The following is a 19,466-nucleotide window of genomic DNA, read 5'->3' as shown; positions in this document are numbered from 1 at the left end:
ACGCATTTCAGTGTGGCCCATGGCTCGTTCTCGGCCATCGATCTCTCTCTTTGCAGCCCCGGACTTGTCCCATCCCTCCACTGGAGAGTGCATCCTGACCTGTGTGGTAGTGACCATTTTCCCATCTATTTGTCACTGCCCCAGTGTCATTCTTCTGGCCGCCTGCCCCACTGGGCTCTCCACAGGGCTGACTGGCCGGCTTTTACTTCCGCTGCAACCATCGAGTCGCCCCCACAGAGTGACATTGATGAGGTGGTCCGTGTCTTAACCACGTCAATCATTTCGGCGGCAGAGGCTACCATCCCCCACTCTTCTGGACTCCCTCGGAGATTGGTCGCCGGAGATTGCTGAGGCTATTCGCGACCGTAGGCGGGCCCTCCAGCGTCATAAGCGGCACCCGTCTCTAGAGACCCTCATCGCCTTTAAGAGGCTCCGTGCCTTGGCCCGCCGTCTTATTGCACAGCGTGAGCAGGAGTGCTGGGAGAGGTATGTCTCATCCTTGGGCTCCCGTGTCTCCCCCTTGCTCGTGTGGTCCTGGATCCGGCAGATTTATGGATACCAGACCCCTATGGGTGTCCCTGGGATCTCCTTGGACGGCGCTGTCTGCACGGACGCTGCCGCCATTGCTGATCGCCTTGCTGCACACTTTGCTAAGAGCTCTGCGACTGCAGCTTATCCCCCCACCTTTCGCTCTCTAAAGGAACGAGCCAAGCAGACGCCGTTATCATTCCACACGCGTCGTTCTGAAAAATACAATGCTCCTTTCAGCGAGAGGGAATTCCTCGCTGCCCTCGCCGATTGCCCTGAAACGGCACCGGGACCAGACTGCATCCACGCACAGATGCTGAAGCATCTCTCCAGGGACTGCCAGAGACATATCCTCACAATCTTTAACCGCATTTGGAGCGAGGGCGTGTTCCCGTCGCAATGGCGAGAGGGTGTTATTGTCCCCATCTTGAAGCCCGGTGCAGACCCACTGGCGGTGGACAGCTATCGTCCCATTACCCTCACCAATGTTTTGTGCAAATTGCTCGAACGTATGGTGGGGCGGCGTTTGTGTTGGGTCCTTGAGTCGCGCGGTCTCCTCGCTCCATCCCAGGGTGGCTTCCGTCGGGGCCGGTCTGCAGCGGACAATTTGGTGCGGCTGGAATCTGCTATCCGTACGGCCTTTGCCCAACATCAGCATCTCGTTGCAGTATTTTTTGATCTGCGGAAGGCGTATGACACTACATGGAGGCATCGCATCCTTGCTACGTTGCATGAGTGGGGTCTTCGTGGTCGGCTCCCTGCTTTTCTGCAAACCTTTTTATTGCGCCGCTCTTTCCGGGTGCAAGTCGGTGCCACCTCTAGTTCCTCTTATACACAGGAAAATAGGGTCCCGCAGGGCTCGGTGTTGAGCGTCTCCTTATTTCTAGTGGCCATTAATGGTCTGGCTGCAGCCGTGGGGTCGTCGGTGTCTCCTTCTTTGTATGCCGACGACTTCTGCATCTCCTTTAGCTCGACGACTACGGGAGTCGCCGAACGCAGGCTGCAAGTAGCTGGCAAGGCAGCATCATGGGCTCTGACTCATGGTTTTCAGTTCTCTGCAGTCAAGGCTCGAGTTATGCACTTCTGCAGGCGTCGGACGGTCCACCCTCATCCTGAACTTTACCTCAACGGCCACCTGCTTGAAGTGGTGGACACATGCCGCTTCTTAGGACTCATTTTTGACACCCGGCTCACATGGATTCCTCATATTACTCAGCTGAAGCAAAAGTGCTGGCGGCACCTCAACGCCCTCCGCTGCCTGAGCCACACATCTTGGGGTGCGGATCGCTGCACGCTGTTGCGATTGTACAGGGCCCTTGTGCAGTCCAGGCTTGATTATGAGAGCCTGGCCTATGGGTCTGCGTCACCCTCCGTGTTGACGTTGTTAGACCCCATACACCACTGTGGGGTTTGGCTTGCAACTGGCGCTTTTCGTACGAGCCCCGTAGATAGTCGACTGGTGGAGGCCGGGGTTCCCCCGCTGCGGATTCGCCGCCATCGACTGCTCGCCAACTATGCTGTCCACGTGCATTGCTCGCCGGGCCATCCCAATTGTCGCCTGCTTTTCCCTGCCATGGTCCTTCATCTGCCCGAAAGGTGACCTAGGTCCGGGCTTTCCATAGCTGTCCGCGTCCAGTCCCTGCTGTCAGAACTGGGGTCATTCCCTCTTCTGCCTCCCTTCTGAGTCCGTGCACCTACGCCTCCCTGGTGTTTGCCCCAGCCGTCCGTCCGTCTGGACTTGGCACAGGGAACCAAGGACTCGGTTCCGCCTGTGGCCCTCCGTCGCCATTTTCTTGCGCTCCTCGCCTCATTTTCGGGCTGTGAGACTATCTACACTGATGGTTCCCTGGTTGATGGTCGCACTGCCTACGGTTTTGCTCACGCTGCCCATGTTGAACAGCGCTCCTTGCCGGCTGGCTGCAGTATTTTCACTGCAGAGCTGGTGGCCATATTGCGCCCTCTTGAGCATATGCGTTCCTGCTCAGGTACGTCCATCGTCATCTGCAGTGACTCCTTGAGCAGCCTCCAGGCCATCGACCGCTGCTATACCTCTTCTCATCTGGTGTCCTCTATTCAGGAGTCTGTTTCCGCCATTACCCGTTCTGGTCGTTCGGTGGTCTTTGTTTGGACGCCAGGTCACGTTGGCATCCCGGGGAACGAACGTGTTGACAGGCTGGCCAACGGGGCGATCGATGCCCCAGCTTTGGAGATTGGCCTCCCGGCTCGTGATCTGCAGTTGGTGTTGCGCTGTAAGGTGCTTGGGCTGTGGAATGCTGAGTGGCGTGGCCTGACATCCCCGAGTAAACTGCGAGCTGTTAAAGAGTCGACCGATGTATGGCAGTCCTCCCTGCAAGCTTCTTGCAGGGACTCTTGTCGTCCTGTGTCGGCTCCGCATCGGCCATACCTACCTGACGCACGGCCATCTTTTGCGTCAGCAGGATCCCCCCCCCCCCCCCCCCCCCGTGTGTCGGTGTGGGTCCTGGCTGACGGTCGCCCACATTCTGTTGGAGTGACCCCGGCTGCGCACCCTCCGGCAGTCTTTTAATCTCCCGGGCACTTTGCCTTTGGTTTTATGCGACGATGCCTCCATGGCTGATGACGTTTTAAATTTTATCCGTGGTAGTCCATTTTATCGTTCCATTTAGGGAGGTCCTGCACCTTTCCTTTTCTGTGTCTCTTGTCCTTGTGTCTCTCATATTTGGTTGCAGATTTTAGTGTGTAGTCGGCTGGTTGACTCTTTCCCTTTTTTTTGTTCTCGTGGTCAGTCAATCAGTCTCCGGCCATCTTCTTTTCTTCTGTTTTTTTCTGTCTGTAGTGTTTGTTGCTGCATTTGTGTTCTTTTAGTGCCTGGGGGGGGGGGGGGGAGTCTCCTTCCCCCTTTGGTTTTTTACCTGCTCCGCAAATTTTCGGCTCACCTGTTTTTGGAATGGGGGACTGATGACCTTCGCTGTTTAGTCCCCCTTAAACATTCCACCAACCACCACCATCTCTCTCTCTCTCTCTCTCTCTCTCTCTCTCTCTCTCTCTCTCTCTCTGTGTGTGTGTGTGTGTGTGTGTGTGTGTGTGTGTGTGTGCGTGCGCGCGCGCGCGCATGAGCGTACCTGTAAAATGAGAGAGAGAGAGAGAGAGAGAGAGAGAGAGAGAGAGAGAGCTGGAAAGTACTGTCACTTTTTAGGGCTGTGAGGTGTCGAGAGTATCTTGTTTTGAAATTTCTGCATGTTTGGCCAATGTAGACAGATTGGAATGAATGACAGGTTAACTGATCGATTCCAGTTTTGGGGAATTGTACTGTGGAAGTGTTTTTAGTGTTCAGATTTTTCTACACAGCATTGTTTGTGTGGAATATTTTTAGTCCTAATTTGGTTGTTTTTTTAAGTATGTTACCCACCCTGTGGGCATTCGTTTTCCTGTATATTAATATGTGCCATGCTGTGTTCTTGGTCAGATGTACCTGGTTTCGTGTGTTTGTCAAGTGTTTGTGTTCCTGGTTCTCTGTTGTAGCCAGTGTTTTTTCAGGGTTTGCTCGTTTTTCATTTGCTTTTTAATTTTTTTATGCAGTTTCTGTAGTATTTGTGTGTTAGACCCTTTCTCTACAGCTATCAGGTGTATTGTAGTTGGTTGGTTGGTTTAAAAGGTGGGTGGGGGGGAGAGGGATCAAACTGCTTAGTCATCACTCCCTGTATTGTGTTTAGTTGCTGTGTGTAACCCTTTCTCTCTGGTTATCAGGTGTACTTTGTTTAGTTGCAGTGCATAGTTAAGTTTATCCAGTGGAGTTCTGTTGAGCCTGTGTATCATGTATCTGAAACTTGAGAGTTTGTGTGCCTAGGAGTGAATGGAAGAGTTGTGAATGGTTGTACTGGTGGCTGTATGTTTTCTGAATATTCCAAAATTATGTTAGTTGTTAATTTTGTATGTAGTAATGTCTGAGAAATTAAGTTTCATTTCTACTTATAAACACTAAGAACACCTACACAGACAAATTCTCCAAAGCTGGAATTGGTCAATTAACCTGCAGTTCATGCCAATGTGCCTACATATCCCAAACATGCATAAATTTCAGAGCCTTAAAAGGTAACAGTACACACTCGTCTTTTGCAAATCATCTCATACAAGAAAACCACCATCCAAACAATATTGAGACTGAACTTAAGATCCTCAGAGAAAGCAATAGTCACTGTCAGAAATTCGCAGTAAAGGAGAACTATCACATACAAAAGGCAATAATACAAGGAAAATAAGGCTTGAATGAAAATACAACACTGTGCAACAAAATTCTATTTGGAACACTCGGTGAAGTACCGGGTGATCAAAAAGTCAGTATAAATTTGAAAACTGAATAAATCACGGAATAATGTAGATAGAGAGGTACAAATTGACACACATGGTTGGAATGACAGGGTGTTTTGTTAGAACCAAAAAAATACAAAAGCTCAAAAAATGTCCGACAGATGGCATTTGATCACGATACACCTGCGACTTCAGGCAACCCCAAAGCCAATAATTGCACGGACTGAGGTCTGGGTACCTGGGAGACCAAGCATGACAAAAGTGGCAGCTGAGCACACAATCATCACCAAACGACGCGTGCAAGAGATCTTTCATACGTCTAGAACCACTCCCCCCCCCCCAATAAAACCCCATGTCATTCCAAGCATGCGTGTCAATTTTACCTCTCCATCTATGTTATTCCGTGGTTTATTAGGTTTTAAAATTTATACTGACTTTTCGACCACCCGGTATACTAACGTACTTCCCCACATAAAACATAATAATCAGCCAGTCCCAAATATCTAAAAACACCTGTTTTCTCAATCCCCCCCTCTTTCCAGCTCTCTCTCCTCATCATCATTTCACACACACACACACACACACACACACACACACACCACACACCACACCACACCACACCCACCGCTGTGGGCATTTTCATGTCACCCTCCTATCCCAACCTCTTTATAGCCCATCTAGAGGAAATCTTCATAGTCTCTGGTTCAGGTTTATGAAGATATCTTCATGATCTGGACTCAGGCTCAAGATACACTTTCCTCATTCCTTCACAAACTCTACAACTTCTCTCCCGTCTTCTTCACTTGGTCCTCCTAAACCCAGCATGTCATCTTCCAGAAAGTTCACCTCCCCTCCTCTGATGACTTCATCCGCACACCTGTCTAGGTTAATCATGCCAACCACAGTACCTGCATTTCGAAAATGCGCCATCATTTACACATAAAAAAGCTCCCCCCTTACAGCCTGGCCATCTGAGGATGGTGTATCTGCAGTGACTGGAACTGCCTTGCCTAGTAAGCTGATAGTCTCGCAGAGGCCTCCTCCAACAGGCACTTTCCCCAGATCTAGTCCAAAAACAAAATGTTTGTGCCATATCCCCATACACCCCAAATCTTCCCACCAACCCCAAGAATCAGCTACAAAGAAGCACCCCCTTTGTCACCTGATACCTCCCCGGTCTGGAGCAACTGAACCACTTACTTTGTCAGGGCTTTGACTATCTATCATCATGCCTTGATATGAGGGAAATCCTAACCAAGATTGTTCCCACCACACCTAAAGTGGTGTTCCATTGCCCAACCAACCTCCACAATATCCTTGTCCATCCCTATGCCATACCCAGTCTCAAATCCTTGCTGCAATGATCATAATCTTGTAGAAGATACAGGTGCAAGACTTGCCCAATCCACCCTCCCAGCACTGCCTATCCAGTCCTGTCACAGGCTTATCCTACACCGTCAGAGGCCGAGCCACCTGTGGAAGTAGCCTCGTCGTATAACAGCTCTGCTACAATCATTGCACAGCTTTTTATATTGGTATGACTACCAACCAGGTGTCTTAGCGGTATGAATGGCCACTATGTAAGTATGGCCAAGCAAATCATGGATCATCCTGTGGCACAACATGCAGCTGAAAATAACATTCTTGATTCCAGTGGCCCAGGCCATCTGGATCCTCCCCTCCACCACCAGCTTTTCTGAACTGCGCAGGTGGGAATTATCCTCATAAAACATTCTCCACTCCCAGAATTATCCCAGCCTCAAAATATGGTAACCTACTGTCCTCACACACTTCATCCAACCGTTCTGCTCCATCTTACCTATCACTTCCTTCAAATTCACATCCCTTCACCCTCATTGTGTGCTGTCCTCTGCCAATGTACCCACTGTTTGTTTCCCTGTCTCTGTTCCTCTTCTTTCTCATTCCCCACCCCATACCCTCCTGGCACTTTGCCTGGCATCCACGTCCTGCTGCCATCTAGTCCGTGCACTCTCCACTCTACCCCCACCCATACTCTCCCATGTCTCCCCATTTGTCGCCCGAATCCGGATTGCTACTTTCATTCAATTTGAGGGATACTTTATGGCTGCAGTGGTTGGAGATAGTGGTCATTTGTATGTGAGGTTTGTGGGTGAGTTGTGCCTGCTTGTGGGAATGTGTGTGTGTGTGTGTGTGTGTGTGTGTGTGTGTGTGTGTGTGTGTATAAGAAGACTTTGGCTGAAAACTCAATGTGTAACAGTTGTTTTGTGGTGCCTGTCTTCAGCTCAAGACATTTGTCCTCACTTTACCCCAGAATATGTTGCCATAAAATACCAGTGAATAAAAATAAGGAAAGTCAACATTTTCACATTTTCATTTCCAAAATCTGATCTTATTCATGATGCAAGAGTTGCAGAGCTTAGACATTTAAGATTGCTAACATTTGACCTTCAGTTCAGGTTCTTATCAATCTAAACACTAAAAAATTGAGAATATTCTGTTTCATTTGTTGATTTAACATCATGCATTATTTCTGATTGTGTGGTGAGGCCTTGTGTAGTACTGATTTGCATGTATTGCTTTTTATTTAAATTAGTGAAGTTCATTTTCAAACAACCAGTTATTAACTTTTAAGAACACATTATTTACATTTTCACAGTTTGAAGTTACTCCATGAGGTGGCCTAGAAAAATAGAATGTCACCAGCATTCCAAATATCATAATTCCAGTGCTTTGTGATAATTGCAAGAACAATGTGCAAATAGGAGATGGAAAGTGCAAATGGTATCAGGGTTGCCACAAGTTCTGGAAATCAGGGAATTTCAATCATGTCAGGGAAATCAGTGAAATATCAGCAGAATCTGGAAAAAAAAGCCCTGGAAAAATCTTGTCCTCGTCTTAGTAGATAAAATGGTTTGTTACTGAGATGTCATGCATGATCGCTGGCTGGGCGCAGCTGAGTACATGCGCCACATCCCTACTCCCTCGTTCTTACTGCTTCTCCCATTCCTACCACTCCCCTCAGCTTGCAGTCAGCGCTGCCCTACTTCTTGCCAGTAGCCTAGCAGCTGCTGATGAGAGGCAGGGAGGTGTGAGGAGTGATTTGTTTGGATCTGATCCTCAGAGATTGTTGACGCAGCAGCCGGAGACAGCAGTCATGTCCGCATGAGCTGTGTCTGAGTGATTGTGTGAATGTCTGTGTGCTCTTGTTTTCTGACAAAGCCTATGGCCAAAAATTTAGCTGTGAGAGTGTGATTGTATTTTCGACATGCCTGTCCATGGTTCAGTGGTCATCTTTACGGTGAGTTGCTGTGTGTCCTCATTAGTATTGATTCTCAGAGTATTTGCGCAAGTTATTTGTTGCATGGATTGATCACTGTGGTCTCATTTCATCAACATGGTGTCTGTGACATGTGAATAGCTCCCCATGTAAGTGAACTTCCACGATGGGCCAAAATTGCAGGCCATTTCTGCAGGTATCTCTAATGGATCGGGCCAGCCAAACTGAAGCCAATCGTTTCCCACTAATGTGTCAGCCCTGCCCATCAGATTTTGTCTCACCAATCTGCCCGCAGGCTAGGTCTGTTTGTGTGTGGCATAATGCGGCAGATTTTCGTGGTTTATCCATGGACCCAGGACTGTTATGCTCCTCAGCAGGCCAGAGGCCAAGGGTAATGGATTTCAGGAATGGCAGCATTCTCACTGCAACTACATTGTACAGTGCAGTGTACATTTTATTTATTCTAGTACATTTTGGCTTCAAAAGTAGTTTATATATTAGAAAACAAGGACGATAAGAAAAAGAAAATTGTGGCAGCCGCTGGCAGTTTGTACACTATGTACTCATATATTTCTCGAAAGAAAAATCACACAGTACTGGTAAAATAATAAACATAATGCAGTAGGTAATAACCACAATAACGAACGTAGCATAACCAACATTTTATTGGTGGTCACCTATAGCATCGGTGTATGCAACTCTTCCCCACCTTATACACTTCTTTCAATGAGCCTACTTTTTTCTGAGGTTATTTCTGAAATCATGAAGGTATTTTTTAACTGTCTTGTGACTCCAAGGAAATGCGTGTTTTTGTCACCAGATGTGTTTCTTTTTATTGAAATAAAATAACAATAATATACCATTTGACTTCCTTTCTCTATCTAAAAACAGTTGATTACAAAAGCTGTTGATGTTAGTACTTAAGAGTTTTACTAACACGGGGAGAAATACAGAAGTCCTTATACATTTTTTTCTCAACTTGCATCTTTACTTACCCTTGAGAACTTAAAATTTGTCAGGGAAAAATGCTAAAACGTCTGAAAATAAGGGAAATGTCTGGGAATTTCACTTGGGGAAACCTGTGGCAACACTGAGTATAGAACAAAGAAGAGAGCTGTGTAACAGGGTAGTTCCTTTTCCCCATTAATCTTTAGCACAGTCTTGAAGACCATAATGAAGCACATAAAGAAAGTGGAAAAAGAAGATATAAAGCTCTTCTATTTGTAGATGATGTCACTGGGCTGGAACTAAAATGGAGGTAGAGAGGAAATTTGATATGTAGAACACTACATTCAAAGAGATAGGGTTAACTGTGAGCATAAATCAGAGATTGGGATTATAAAAGAGTAGAGCACCCACTCGACGTGAGCTGTTTTCCGGGGAAGAAGACCAAGAAAGTGAATAATTTTACATATTGTGGTAGTGCTGTGGCAATGTTCAGGCTCTGAGAAGGGTAACTAAAGAATCAAAATTCTTCAATGTAATAGGAATACATGTTTGGAATAAGTACATTCCTCAAAGAGCTAAAGAGATCATATTAAAAAAATTCCTTCTGCCCTTTGTGTTCTATAGTCTGTAGAGCTGTGTTGCAATTAATAGACACACAAGTCAACTACAAGCCTGTGAAATGAAATCCTTGAAGTCTGCTCTACAAAAGACAGTGAGAGACAGTATTAGAAATGTCCACATAAGAGAGACTGGTAAGGGAAAATGGCCATGGAGGAATGCCAGAGTGCAGTGGGACTGAAGTGATTTGCATGGTATCACTGAACGATCACAGTGGCCCATGACAATCAATAACACGCATCCATACCACAGACATTTGCGATGTCTTGCTGAATCCATAGCAACAGGTGACAGGTGCTGAAGAAGTCATGCCCCTTCATTCAGCACAGCAACTCCTACGCATGGAGGCCAATATAGTCGAGTTTGGAAGGGCTCAGCCTCAGTTCGTGACCTATGCAGAAGCAGTCAACATCATCAAGTAAGGCTAAAGTGAGTAAAGGTGAGCAGATGACATTACAAAAACATGCAAAAGCAACATGGATATGAATAGTGAACACTGTATCGAAAAGTTGAGAGGAGACTCATATCCAGGCAAGCAGTGTATGTGAAATTGTTGATGACACACACACACACACACACACACACACACACACACACACACACACACCTGCATGCATGTGCTCATTTGTTTTTGCATATTTTCATTCAATAATGTCATATGGAATAATGTTCTGTAGTAACTCATCTGTAAGAAAAGAAAGTCTTCATTGCTCAAAAACATGCTGTCAGAATAGTATCTGATGATCACCTGTGATCATCTTGTAGGCATCTGTTTAAGGAGTTACGCATTTTGACTAGTATTTCACAGTATATTTATTCCCTTATGAAGCTTTTTGTAAGTTATACACTGTAGTTCAAAAGGAACAGTGATGTACAAATTACAATACCACAAGAAAGAATGACATCAGTGATGTCACATTGTCATCTTTAGCACAGAAAGGGGTGCACAATGCTGCAACAAAATTTTTTATCGCTTACCCGGTGATACATAGCAAAGTAAAATTTGAAAATAAACTGAAAAAGTTTCTCCTTGACAACTCCTTCTATTCTGTAGAAGAATTTCTATTATTGTAACGTCTAAAAGATAATAGGAATTACTAACTCACATCTGTACCTTGTTAGTGATCAGCCTGTAAGCATATTTACAAAATAATTTGTGATGTGAATGACTCATTCCACATCAGTACAATTTGTCATGCAAATGATCCGTGGAACATGAAACTCACTAACTGCGTAACCTGGGTGGAAAGGGGGCTATAATCAGCTTAGTTCGTGAATTTTTCCCATTTGGTCAATTTTAATAGAAGATGAAACAGTTTTTATTCCCTAATACAACTTGTAAGATTTCACTTTAAAACTGTATTAGGCTGCTTGTGCATTTAAATCATGCAGGAAGATCACATTACTTTTATTCTATAGGTACATTGTTTTTTTCTGTCTAATATAACTTTAGTAGGATAAAATGGCAACCAACAACATTGTGTAACCAACTAGTTTACCTGCAGACAACATAATTTTATGCGGACGTGAAGCATATCCACAATACTAAACAGCCAGATTACCTCTTTAATTTTGAAGACTTTTCTTAATTAATCAGTTAAGTTTGTGTTCCAGTGACACATTAAGTCTCAACTTTATGATAATAAATACAGGCCTAAGTAATGACTTAAAATTTATACCAAGTCTGAGATTTGGACCAGGGTCTCCTCCTCCCTAGGCGGATGCACTAACCACTGCATCACCCTGGCTATATTTGTTAAATTAAGAAGTGATATAAATTCTTACTTGATGGATATTATACTCATGGCAGAATCAGTAAGTACAACTTTTAAATTATAATTATTTGTTAGAACATCATCTACATAATATATTTTGCTTGAAAGATGTAAGTATCAAATTTTGTGATTCTCATCAAAATGTTTAAATTGCCCTCATAAAAAGAAACAGCTGTCCTCTTTCAAGTGTAAATCGTATTAAAAGTTTTCACCTTTTCGGTAACCAGTGTGGACCTGTTATGGGCTATCCGTTTAGCTGTTCCACTGGAAATGTGATGTGCAAAACACTATCTAAAGGACGAACCAATCTTCAATCCGTAAATGGTATAAAATGTCAAGATTCTAAACAGTGGTTGAAATTAAAAATTCCTAGCTAAAATTGTAACCTCTTTTTGTTTCTTATAAACCAGGTGTTTGTAACATGACACTCAAACAGTTCTGTTATGCTTCCACAGGACACATGCATGACTCTGTCTCCTCGAGGAAACGACTTCTTTTAAATTAAATTGGCTTGCACCTCTGCATTTCCTTTCATCCCAGTTTACTTTTCCTGAATACAAGTATAATTTATGTAATTTGTTGTACTCTCATTATCACAACTGAGCAAGACAGTGCAGTTGTAAGACATTGGACTCACATTCGGCTTCGAATTCCTATCCAACCATCGAGATTTGGGTTTTCCGTGATTTCTCCGAATTGTTTAAGGTCAGTGCCAGAAGGCTCCCATGAAAAGGACACATCCAATTTCCTTCTCTCTCCTTCTTTAATCTGAGCTTTTGTTCCATGTGCAGTGACCACGTTGTTGTTGAAATGTTAAGCCCTAAACTTCCTCACGTGACCTCGTAGTCAATTTTCATCATTTATGTTGTTAGCATTATTCTAAATTATTTCTGATTAATGTTAGAACAGTTCTTTCAGAAGAAGAATATTCCAGTTGTAAAATGTATTGGAAAGAAATGGTATGTATATAGCTCATGTTCATCTACCATATTCTCTCCTTCATTAGTGCTGTTTGTGATAAATATTTATATATGCGGTCAACATAGTTTTCACTGTGAATCTTTTGTGCTGAGGCTTCAATTTATGTTTTATTTTTCTTTGTACTAGGCATGAAACAAATTCTTTACGTCCCATCTGTGATTGTGGTTTACACGTGATGGCCAGTCGAACCAGAATTGGCTGTATGAATGACAAATCTCGGCGTAGAAAGTTCATGTCCGCATTGAAATCTGCAGACATTGTCGACAAGATCTGTCTCTGCTTGAGTGATGGTTCCCTCCTGGGTCCTGTTGCAGCCAGCCTGGGAGCTAGACATGTTTATTGTGTTGAAACATACAATCTTGCACGACAGTTTCTGCATGATTATTGCATAAGCAACAATCTGGAAGATCGTGTGACCATAGTGGCATCATCAGAAGACTTGTTAAAAGTTGAAGGTCTTGCCAAGCAGGTATGTATTTCATTATGAACTGCAGATTTGTATATTTATTATTTACTATTTTAAGTGTTTCTGTAGACAGTACTTGGAAATTTCACACTCTGAAGGTAATTTATTCCGTCTACATATCACTTGATGTTTATGTCATTGTACTTGGAGAGTACTTATCCCTCTTTGTACATTCTGTAGAGGATAGACTTGTATTACCTGTCTTTGACTATTATGGCATCCTGGCCCGGCGAGTCTGAAAGCCCGCCAGAAGGTGTGCACCTTGATGACGGCTGCCAGACAGCACTACTGTGATCTGCAAGTGTTGCTGTCCCGTTTCAGTGCTGGCTATGGAGACATGCCTGCTCTGCTGTCCTGTCAGTGCCCACTACTGCTGTTAAAAGCCAGCGTCGCAGCCACTCAGTCAATCAGTTGTGATTTCATTGCACTATTGTATTGATCTTGCTACACATTGATGTTTTGATTTGTGTTTGCTATGCCCTAGCCTTTTGGATCTTGGTCTGCTCATGAGTCTTGTTCATCCACCATCCCATCTCCATTGTATACCTTTCTCTCATTGTTGTCCACCTGTTTACTCTCTGATGGTTCACTGTTGCCAGTCGGCCAGTCTCCGGAGGCTCTTGAGTTGATTCTGGTCTTGTTCGATTCCGGTCACTATGATTGGCCATGAGATAAAAGCTTAGCAGTGTCCCACGGACACGACTTTTGGAACAGTAGCAGCAACAGCTGCACCTCCAGCAGCAGTGACTTACTCTATCATGGAATTTAGATTTTGTCAGATTATCTACAGGTTCAGGCGTCCCAATCCACATCAAGGTTTGTGGTCACTTTCCAGACGGAGTACCACCCATCTGCAATTCCAACATTTAACAATGTCTAAGAGGAATGGGTAACATATACATATTTACAATGGCTGAAACAGCACTTGTTGATAGGGGTTCTAAATGAAGCTCTCCAGTGGTTGCTCTGCCTTTTATGGACTTTCCCAGAGACATTTTTTTTACTTAAGAAATTGGCTCCTTGAGGAGCTGTGTTTTTTCTTACCACTTTTAGGAGACAAGGACAGAGTCGATGATTCTTTGATTTACTTATTATTTCAGTCGAGTAATGTATCACAGTAATATGCCAGTGCAAATATATTTAACACTGCCAATGGTGTACATAAATGCATATCCAACGTTGCCATTAGCTCTCTCATCATTAATGGCTAAGTTCACCAAGGGTGGAGGGACTGATGATTTTGCAGTATAGGCCTTTTCAAAACTACAATCATCATCATTTAGCAAAACTCTAAGGTGGAACTAGGATATGGAGTGGTGGTGCATGGTTGAGAGGCATTAAAAAAAAATTATTTACTCTTAATTCAACTGACAGTACATCCCCAAGGGTGTGCTCCCAGTTCCCATTCACAATCAGATTAATCATTTAAAGAAATACAGGATACAGTCCATCAACAATTAAAATACCAGCACAACTGAAAAAATCTCCAGTACTTCTCGCTGCTTAACCTTCAGCTTGAACAACTATATCAAGAATAATAGATTTATATCTTTAATGAATTTACTTTAAAATGAATGATAACTCTTCAACCTTAAAAATAAACTCAAATCATTCACTGAAAACAATCGGGTATCACGCGCTCTTGTTCCCACAGTTATCTCCAGCACAAAATACCAGAAACCCTCAAGTTGTTTTCACACTATAATAATTATTAACCACCAGAGGGAAGTATGCCAAAATTTACAATAATTAACATTAATGTTATCTGCACTGTCAACCAGTGCAATAAACAGAATGAGATTTTCACTCTGCAGCGAAATGTGCGGTGATATGAAACTTCCTGGCAGATTAAAACTGTGTGTCCGACCGAGACTCGAACTCGGGACCTTTGCCTTTCGCGGGCAAGTGCTCTACCATCTGAGCTACCGAAGCACGACTCACGCCCGGTACTCACAGCTTTACTTCTGCCAGTATCTCGTCTCCTACCTTCCAATCTTTACAGAAGCAGGAGAGCTTCTGTAAAGATTGGAAGGTAGGAGACGAGATACTGGCAGAAGTAAAGCTGTGAGTACCGGGCGTGAGTCGTGCTTCGGTAGCTCAGATGGTAGAGCACTTGCCCGCGAAAGGCAAAGGTCCCAAGTTCGAGTCTCGGTCGGGCACACAGTTTTAATCTGCCAGGAAGTTTCAGTGCAATAAACAGTTTACAGAAATCTCCTATCTGCTGACCAATGACGAACAATACACTTTTGAATAGATCTTGTCTCTACTGCCAAGCAGGAAGTAAACACAGTTACGTAAATTGTATGAGCACTGGCTCACAGCAAATTTACACAAATTCCAGGTCAATAATTGACACCACAATAACCATCTTCATAAAAAAAAAATTAAAAAAAAAATTGCAACTGAATAAGAAAATGGGCCCCCAAGACACACAAGAGATCTCTCATTACCCAAAGACTTCCTTATCACAAACTGAAGCTGATGGGTACCAGCTCAAAACTGTCTGTTGATAATAAGTCCAACTGGTGGGTCCAGCTATGCCGTGGCTCGATATGTGACAGATCCCTTGTGTGGCACAACTGCATACTAGTTGCCTGCTGTCTTAGAAGAGACTGCCACATCGACGGCTGTAAGCCGACCCCATAGCATTGCCAATCTTTGCAGTAGCACAGTATGTTATTCGCACAGTGTGCACAGTCCATGCTGAGAACAGCAATGGGAGTTTTGTTAAATCAAGCATGTGTTGTGAGGAGATAGTACCATCACAAAACTCAACTTACAGGGATAATATTTTCAGAATACTGAAGCACGTTGTATGAATTATATCTGCTATTAATTATAGAGCATCCGGCAGGGATGTCTTAAAAAAATTTGGCACTTAGATAACTGGTACACAAAATGTGTATCCAGTCAAGTGCTGTATCATTACTAGTTTTTTTCTTTTCTTTTTTCCCCTCAAAAAATCGTGCCACAACATTAATGTATCTGTCGACAGTGCCCCTAAATGATAGCCAACAAAATATGTGTATTACCATATACTATAGATTAACTTCCAAAATAGGCAACATTCTTAAGAAAAGGATTAAGTAGCCTATGCACCAAGGGGACAGTAGGCAAGCTAGAATTTGGTTAACCACAAAGACTAGCATCCCCTAATAAATTAAAATAGAGTTAATAAGATCAGCTGCAAAGAGTGTGGATCGTACTAGACAGGGAAAAACAACTAGATCAGTGTGTACTGAACAACAGAAGCTGGAATCAACAACAAAATGGATCCACCTTTTGCAGCATTGTCTGGAAACCAGACACAGTAATGCAGTAGAAATAGTAATACTCTGCTCTGGGCACAATGGGTCATGTGGTGCTGCTTGATTCCCAGTACTGCGAGTTTTTCAGGAAGGGTCTTGTGGTGCAGCTTGATTTTCAGTACGGCAAGCGCGCCACAAGGCTCTTCCTGAGAAACTGCCGAGTGAACAGAGTTGTATAACTTCCACTCTTTCATACTTCCATACCTCAGTGACTGCCCAATCCACTTTTGTTAAGGTATGCCCCATTGTAAAAGGACTTGCTGGTAATTTCTATGATTGTATATGTATTATGTTGTATATGTAGTTTTAGCAGCTCATTGACCTGCTCATATTGTATAATGCACAGCTTGCTAGAGTGAGAGAGGTATGTGAGACAAACTTGGATCAGCAGGTTAATGACCCTGGGCTGGTACACCAGACATCCTGATCATGCTTTTTAGGCAGTTTTCTATGGCTAATTTAGACAGATGCTAAACTAGTTCCTAAATTTCTCCACAGAGAATGTGATACAGAAACAGTTCAAATGCAATAACACACGGAACAAAGTTGAAACAGTTCACATACAGGTGGTGTATATGACTTCCCTCACTTACGTTACCTAGACGATTGTGATCTCAGTAAGGGCATCATGGCACAAAGTTAAATAACAAAATAAAATTTGCTAAATCTTGAGGATGCAGTCCTCGGGTCAGATGGGATAAATCGTAGGGAAAAGAAGGAAGAAGTAGTATTGGCAATTAATTGATGTAATGGTTGGTTGTAAATTCATTTCTTTGTTCATATTTGTACCAGTATGCATAGCATTAGACAGTGTTCTACTAACCTGAAAGATAAATCACAAAAATAAATAAGCTGTAAAAAAGGTGCAAAAATGTTGTTTTTCCAAGAAATAATCTTCATTAAGTATCCACAGTGAATAATACCATGTAATTTTAGTTGGTTAGTAGAAAGCATTAAATTTTCTTGTTTTAATGCATAGAATGAACACACCTCAATCAGTCTACTCTGATGTATAGTGTAATTTGCCAACAGCCATACCGCATTGGTAACACTTGTTCTCATCCGATCACCAAAGTTAAGTGCTGTCAGTCTTGGGTAGCACTTGGATGGGTCACTGTCTGGGTGTGCTGAGTGCTGTTGCCAAGCAGGATGCACTCAGTCCTTGTGAGGCCAATTGAGGAGCTACTTGACTAAGAAGTAGCTGCACCTCTCCCATATCTGCATCCAATCATATCTTAGGGCTGAGGATGACACAGCAGTCGGTCAGTACCATAGGGCCTAAAAGGCCTGTTTGGCCCCGTATGCACATTCAGTGACGTGTTAGGGTTAAAGATGACACGGTGGTCGGTCAGTACCACTGGGCTTACAGGGCCTCTTCAGACAGTGTTTGTTTTGTCCATATAGTGTAATGTAACAGCTCTGAATCTCATGTTAAAGTACACAATACACAACTTTTAACGAATTACTCGATACGCAGCTTGGGTTTAGACCTCATTTCATAGCTGTTATTTAATTTTTTTATGGTAGAGTTGTAAATTATAGACCAATCAGTGTCATAAACAACATCCAAAATTTTAATAATGTGTAAAAACATATTTCTGAGTTTATAATTAGATAAAACAAATGGTTAAATCTGAAGGAATACTAACTCTCTTTCTAGTGCAGTTATTTTCATACAAAATTATTGTTTTAAAGTTCCAAAGTTGAACACTAAAATAACAGGAATGTGTAGTAATATATTACAAAGTACAAATTAACACACTGGACTAAAAAAATCATAATTGTTAAGTGAGGACTTGTGTAAAAGTTAGTAGTTGAAATAATTATGTTATTTAGTAGAAAAATTGGGTGTTTTAGAAATAATTCTTTGCCATTCATACTTTTATGAAATTTTCAATGAAAAACAATTTTTTAAGAACACAAACCATTAAACAATTGTTTTGCTATTGTAGAACATGCTCTTACACTTGAGGTTTTGTGAATTACTAATTTTTCATTATAACTTTACAAAAATATCTGTTCTGATAATGAAAATGTAATGTAATTAGATGAATAAAAAAATCTACTCACCAAGTTTTGGCAAGAGAATGCACACGTAAAGCTATTTAAATCTGCAAGCTTCTGGAGCCACTGGATCCTCCTCCTCACAGTAGGGTTGAAGGGGGAGGAAGAGGGGTCACTCCTCTTTCTTCCCCTTCAACCCTTCTCCCAGAAGGAGGAGCCGCTGGCTCTGAGAGCTTGTGAAGTTAAATACCTTTATGTGTGTGTTCTCCTGCTGCCATTTGGTGAGTAGATTTTTCATCTATCTGGTTACATTTATCTTTTCAAAAACTGATTATTTTCGTTGATGCATTCTAGTAACGAGATTGGCATAATGGATTGTTATGTTTCTATATAAGGGTGGTGCAAGACCAAATGTGGTGATATTTTGTGTGTGAATGTGTGTGGGGCAAGGTTGGGGCTTAGATATTTTTGTTTGATATTGAAATTATAATATCAAAGACTCAGTGTGTATTTATCAGCAAAATGGAATCAGTTATCGTCAAAAATTGTGAATTTTTCTGTTGCATCATGAAAGAATAAATGAGACGAATAAGTACAAATATTGTCAGCAACATGTAGTTATCATCCAAAGCCTTCCTCAGGAAAGAAAATGTAGACACTTTGACAGGCAAGCACTCCTCACTCACATTAGACCAGCACTACTGGTAGCTCTGATCGTTCAGAACTGCTGGTGGTGGCGGCCGAGAGTGCGTGAGATGCGCTTGCCTGTGTAACGTGTCTATGTTTTCTTTGCTGAGGAAGGCTTTGGCTGATAACTACATGTGTAACAGTCTTTTCACTGTGTCTGTCTTCAACTCAAGGTCATCTTTACGATAAATAGAAATCTATCCTATTCCTAATGTTGTTATTCCAATATAGAGTCTCCATTGTACAAAGATTGTCAGATTGTTAATTATGGTGAAGAACTTCGGATATGTTTATTTTTTTATGGAAGATATGTATTAATTGTACTTTTGTTCAAAAATATCCAATTAATATACAGCATGTGGTCATATCTTGGGTTGTCGTACCAACAAAATCAGCTTCTAAATCATGACATGACCAATATTTTTGCAAAAGTTGAATAATTGTTTGTTGAAATTATCAGTGATATTAGAATAGAAAGATTACATAAATAATGGGCATACTGTAAATAAAACAAACATGCAGCTGCAAATCGGGTATAAATTGAAGGATGTGTAACATGAGATAAAAGAAGTACATGTGTTACAAATGTCCAGCTAAATTCTCCA

At 42.7% G+C, this 19,466-nt stretch overlaps 1 protein-coding gene across 3 annotated transcripts in view; it reads left to right on the top strand.

Moving 5' to 3' along the window:
* The window catches only part of LOC124605670 (protein arginine N-methyltransferase 7-like), a 134,311-nt gene that overhangs the window by 107,381 nt on the left and 7,464 nt on the right, over positions 1 to 19,466 (top strand). For all 3 annotated transcript variants that reach the window (XM_047137516.1, XM_047137515.1, XM_047137514.1), the window contains one exon: positions 12,523 to 12,865. In XM_047137516.1, coding sequence (XP_046993472.1) covers positions 12,523 to 12,865 — 343 coding nt within the window. The remainder of the gene's footprint in view (positions 1 to 12,522; positions 12,866 to 19,466) is intronic.

Source organism: Schistocerca americana, chromosome 3 (assembly GCF_021461395.2).
Source record: "Schistocerca americana isolate TAMUIC-IGC-003095 chromosome 3, iqSchAmer2.1, whole genome shotgun sequence".
NCBI lineage: Eukaryota > Metazoa > Arthropoda > Insecta > Orthoptera > Acrididae > Schistocerca > Schistocerca americana.
This window is presented reverse-complemented; position numbering and strand designations above follow the sequence as displayed.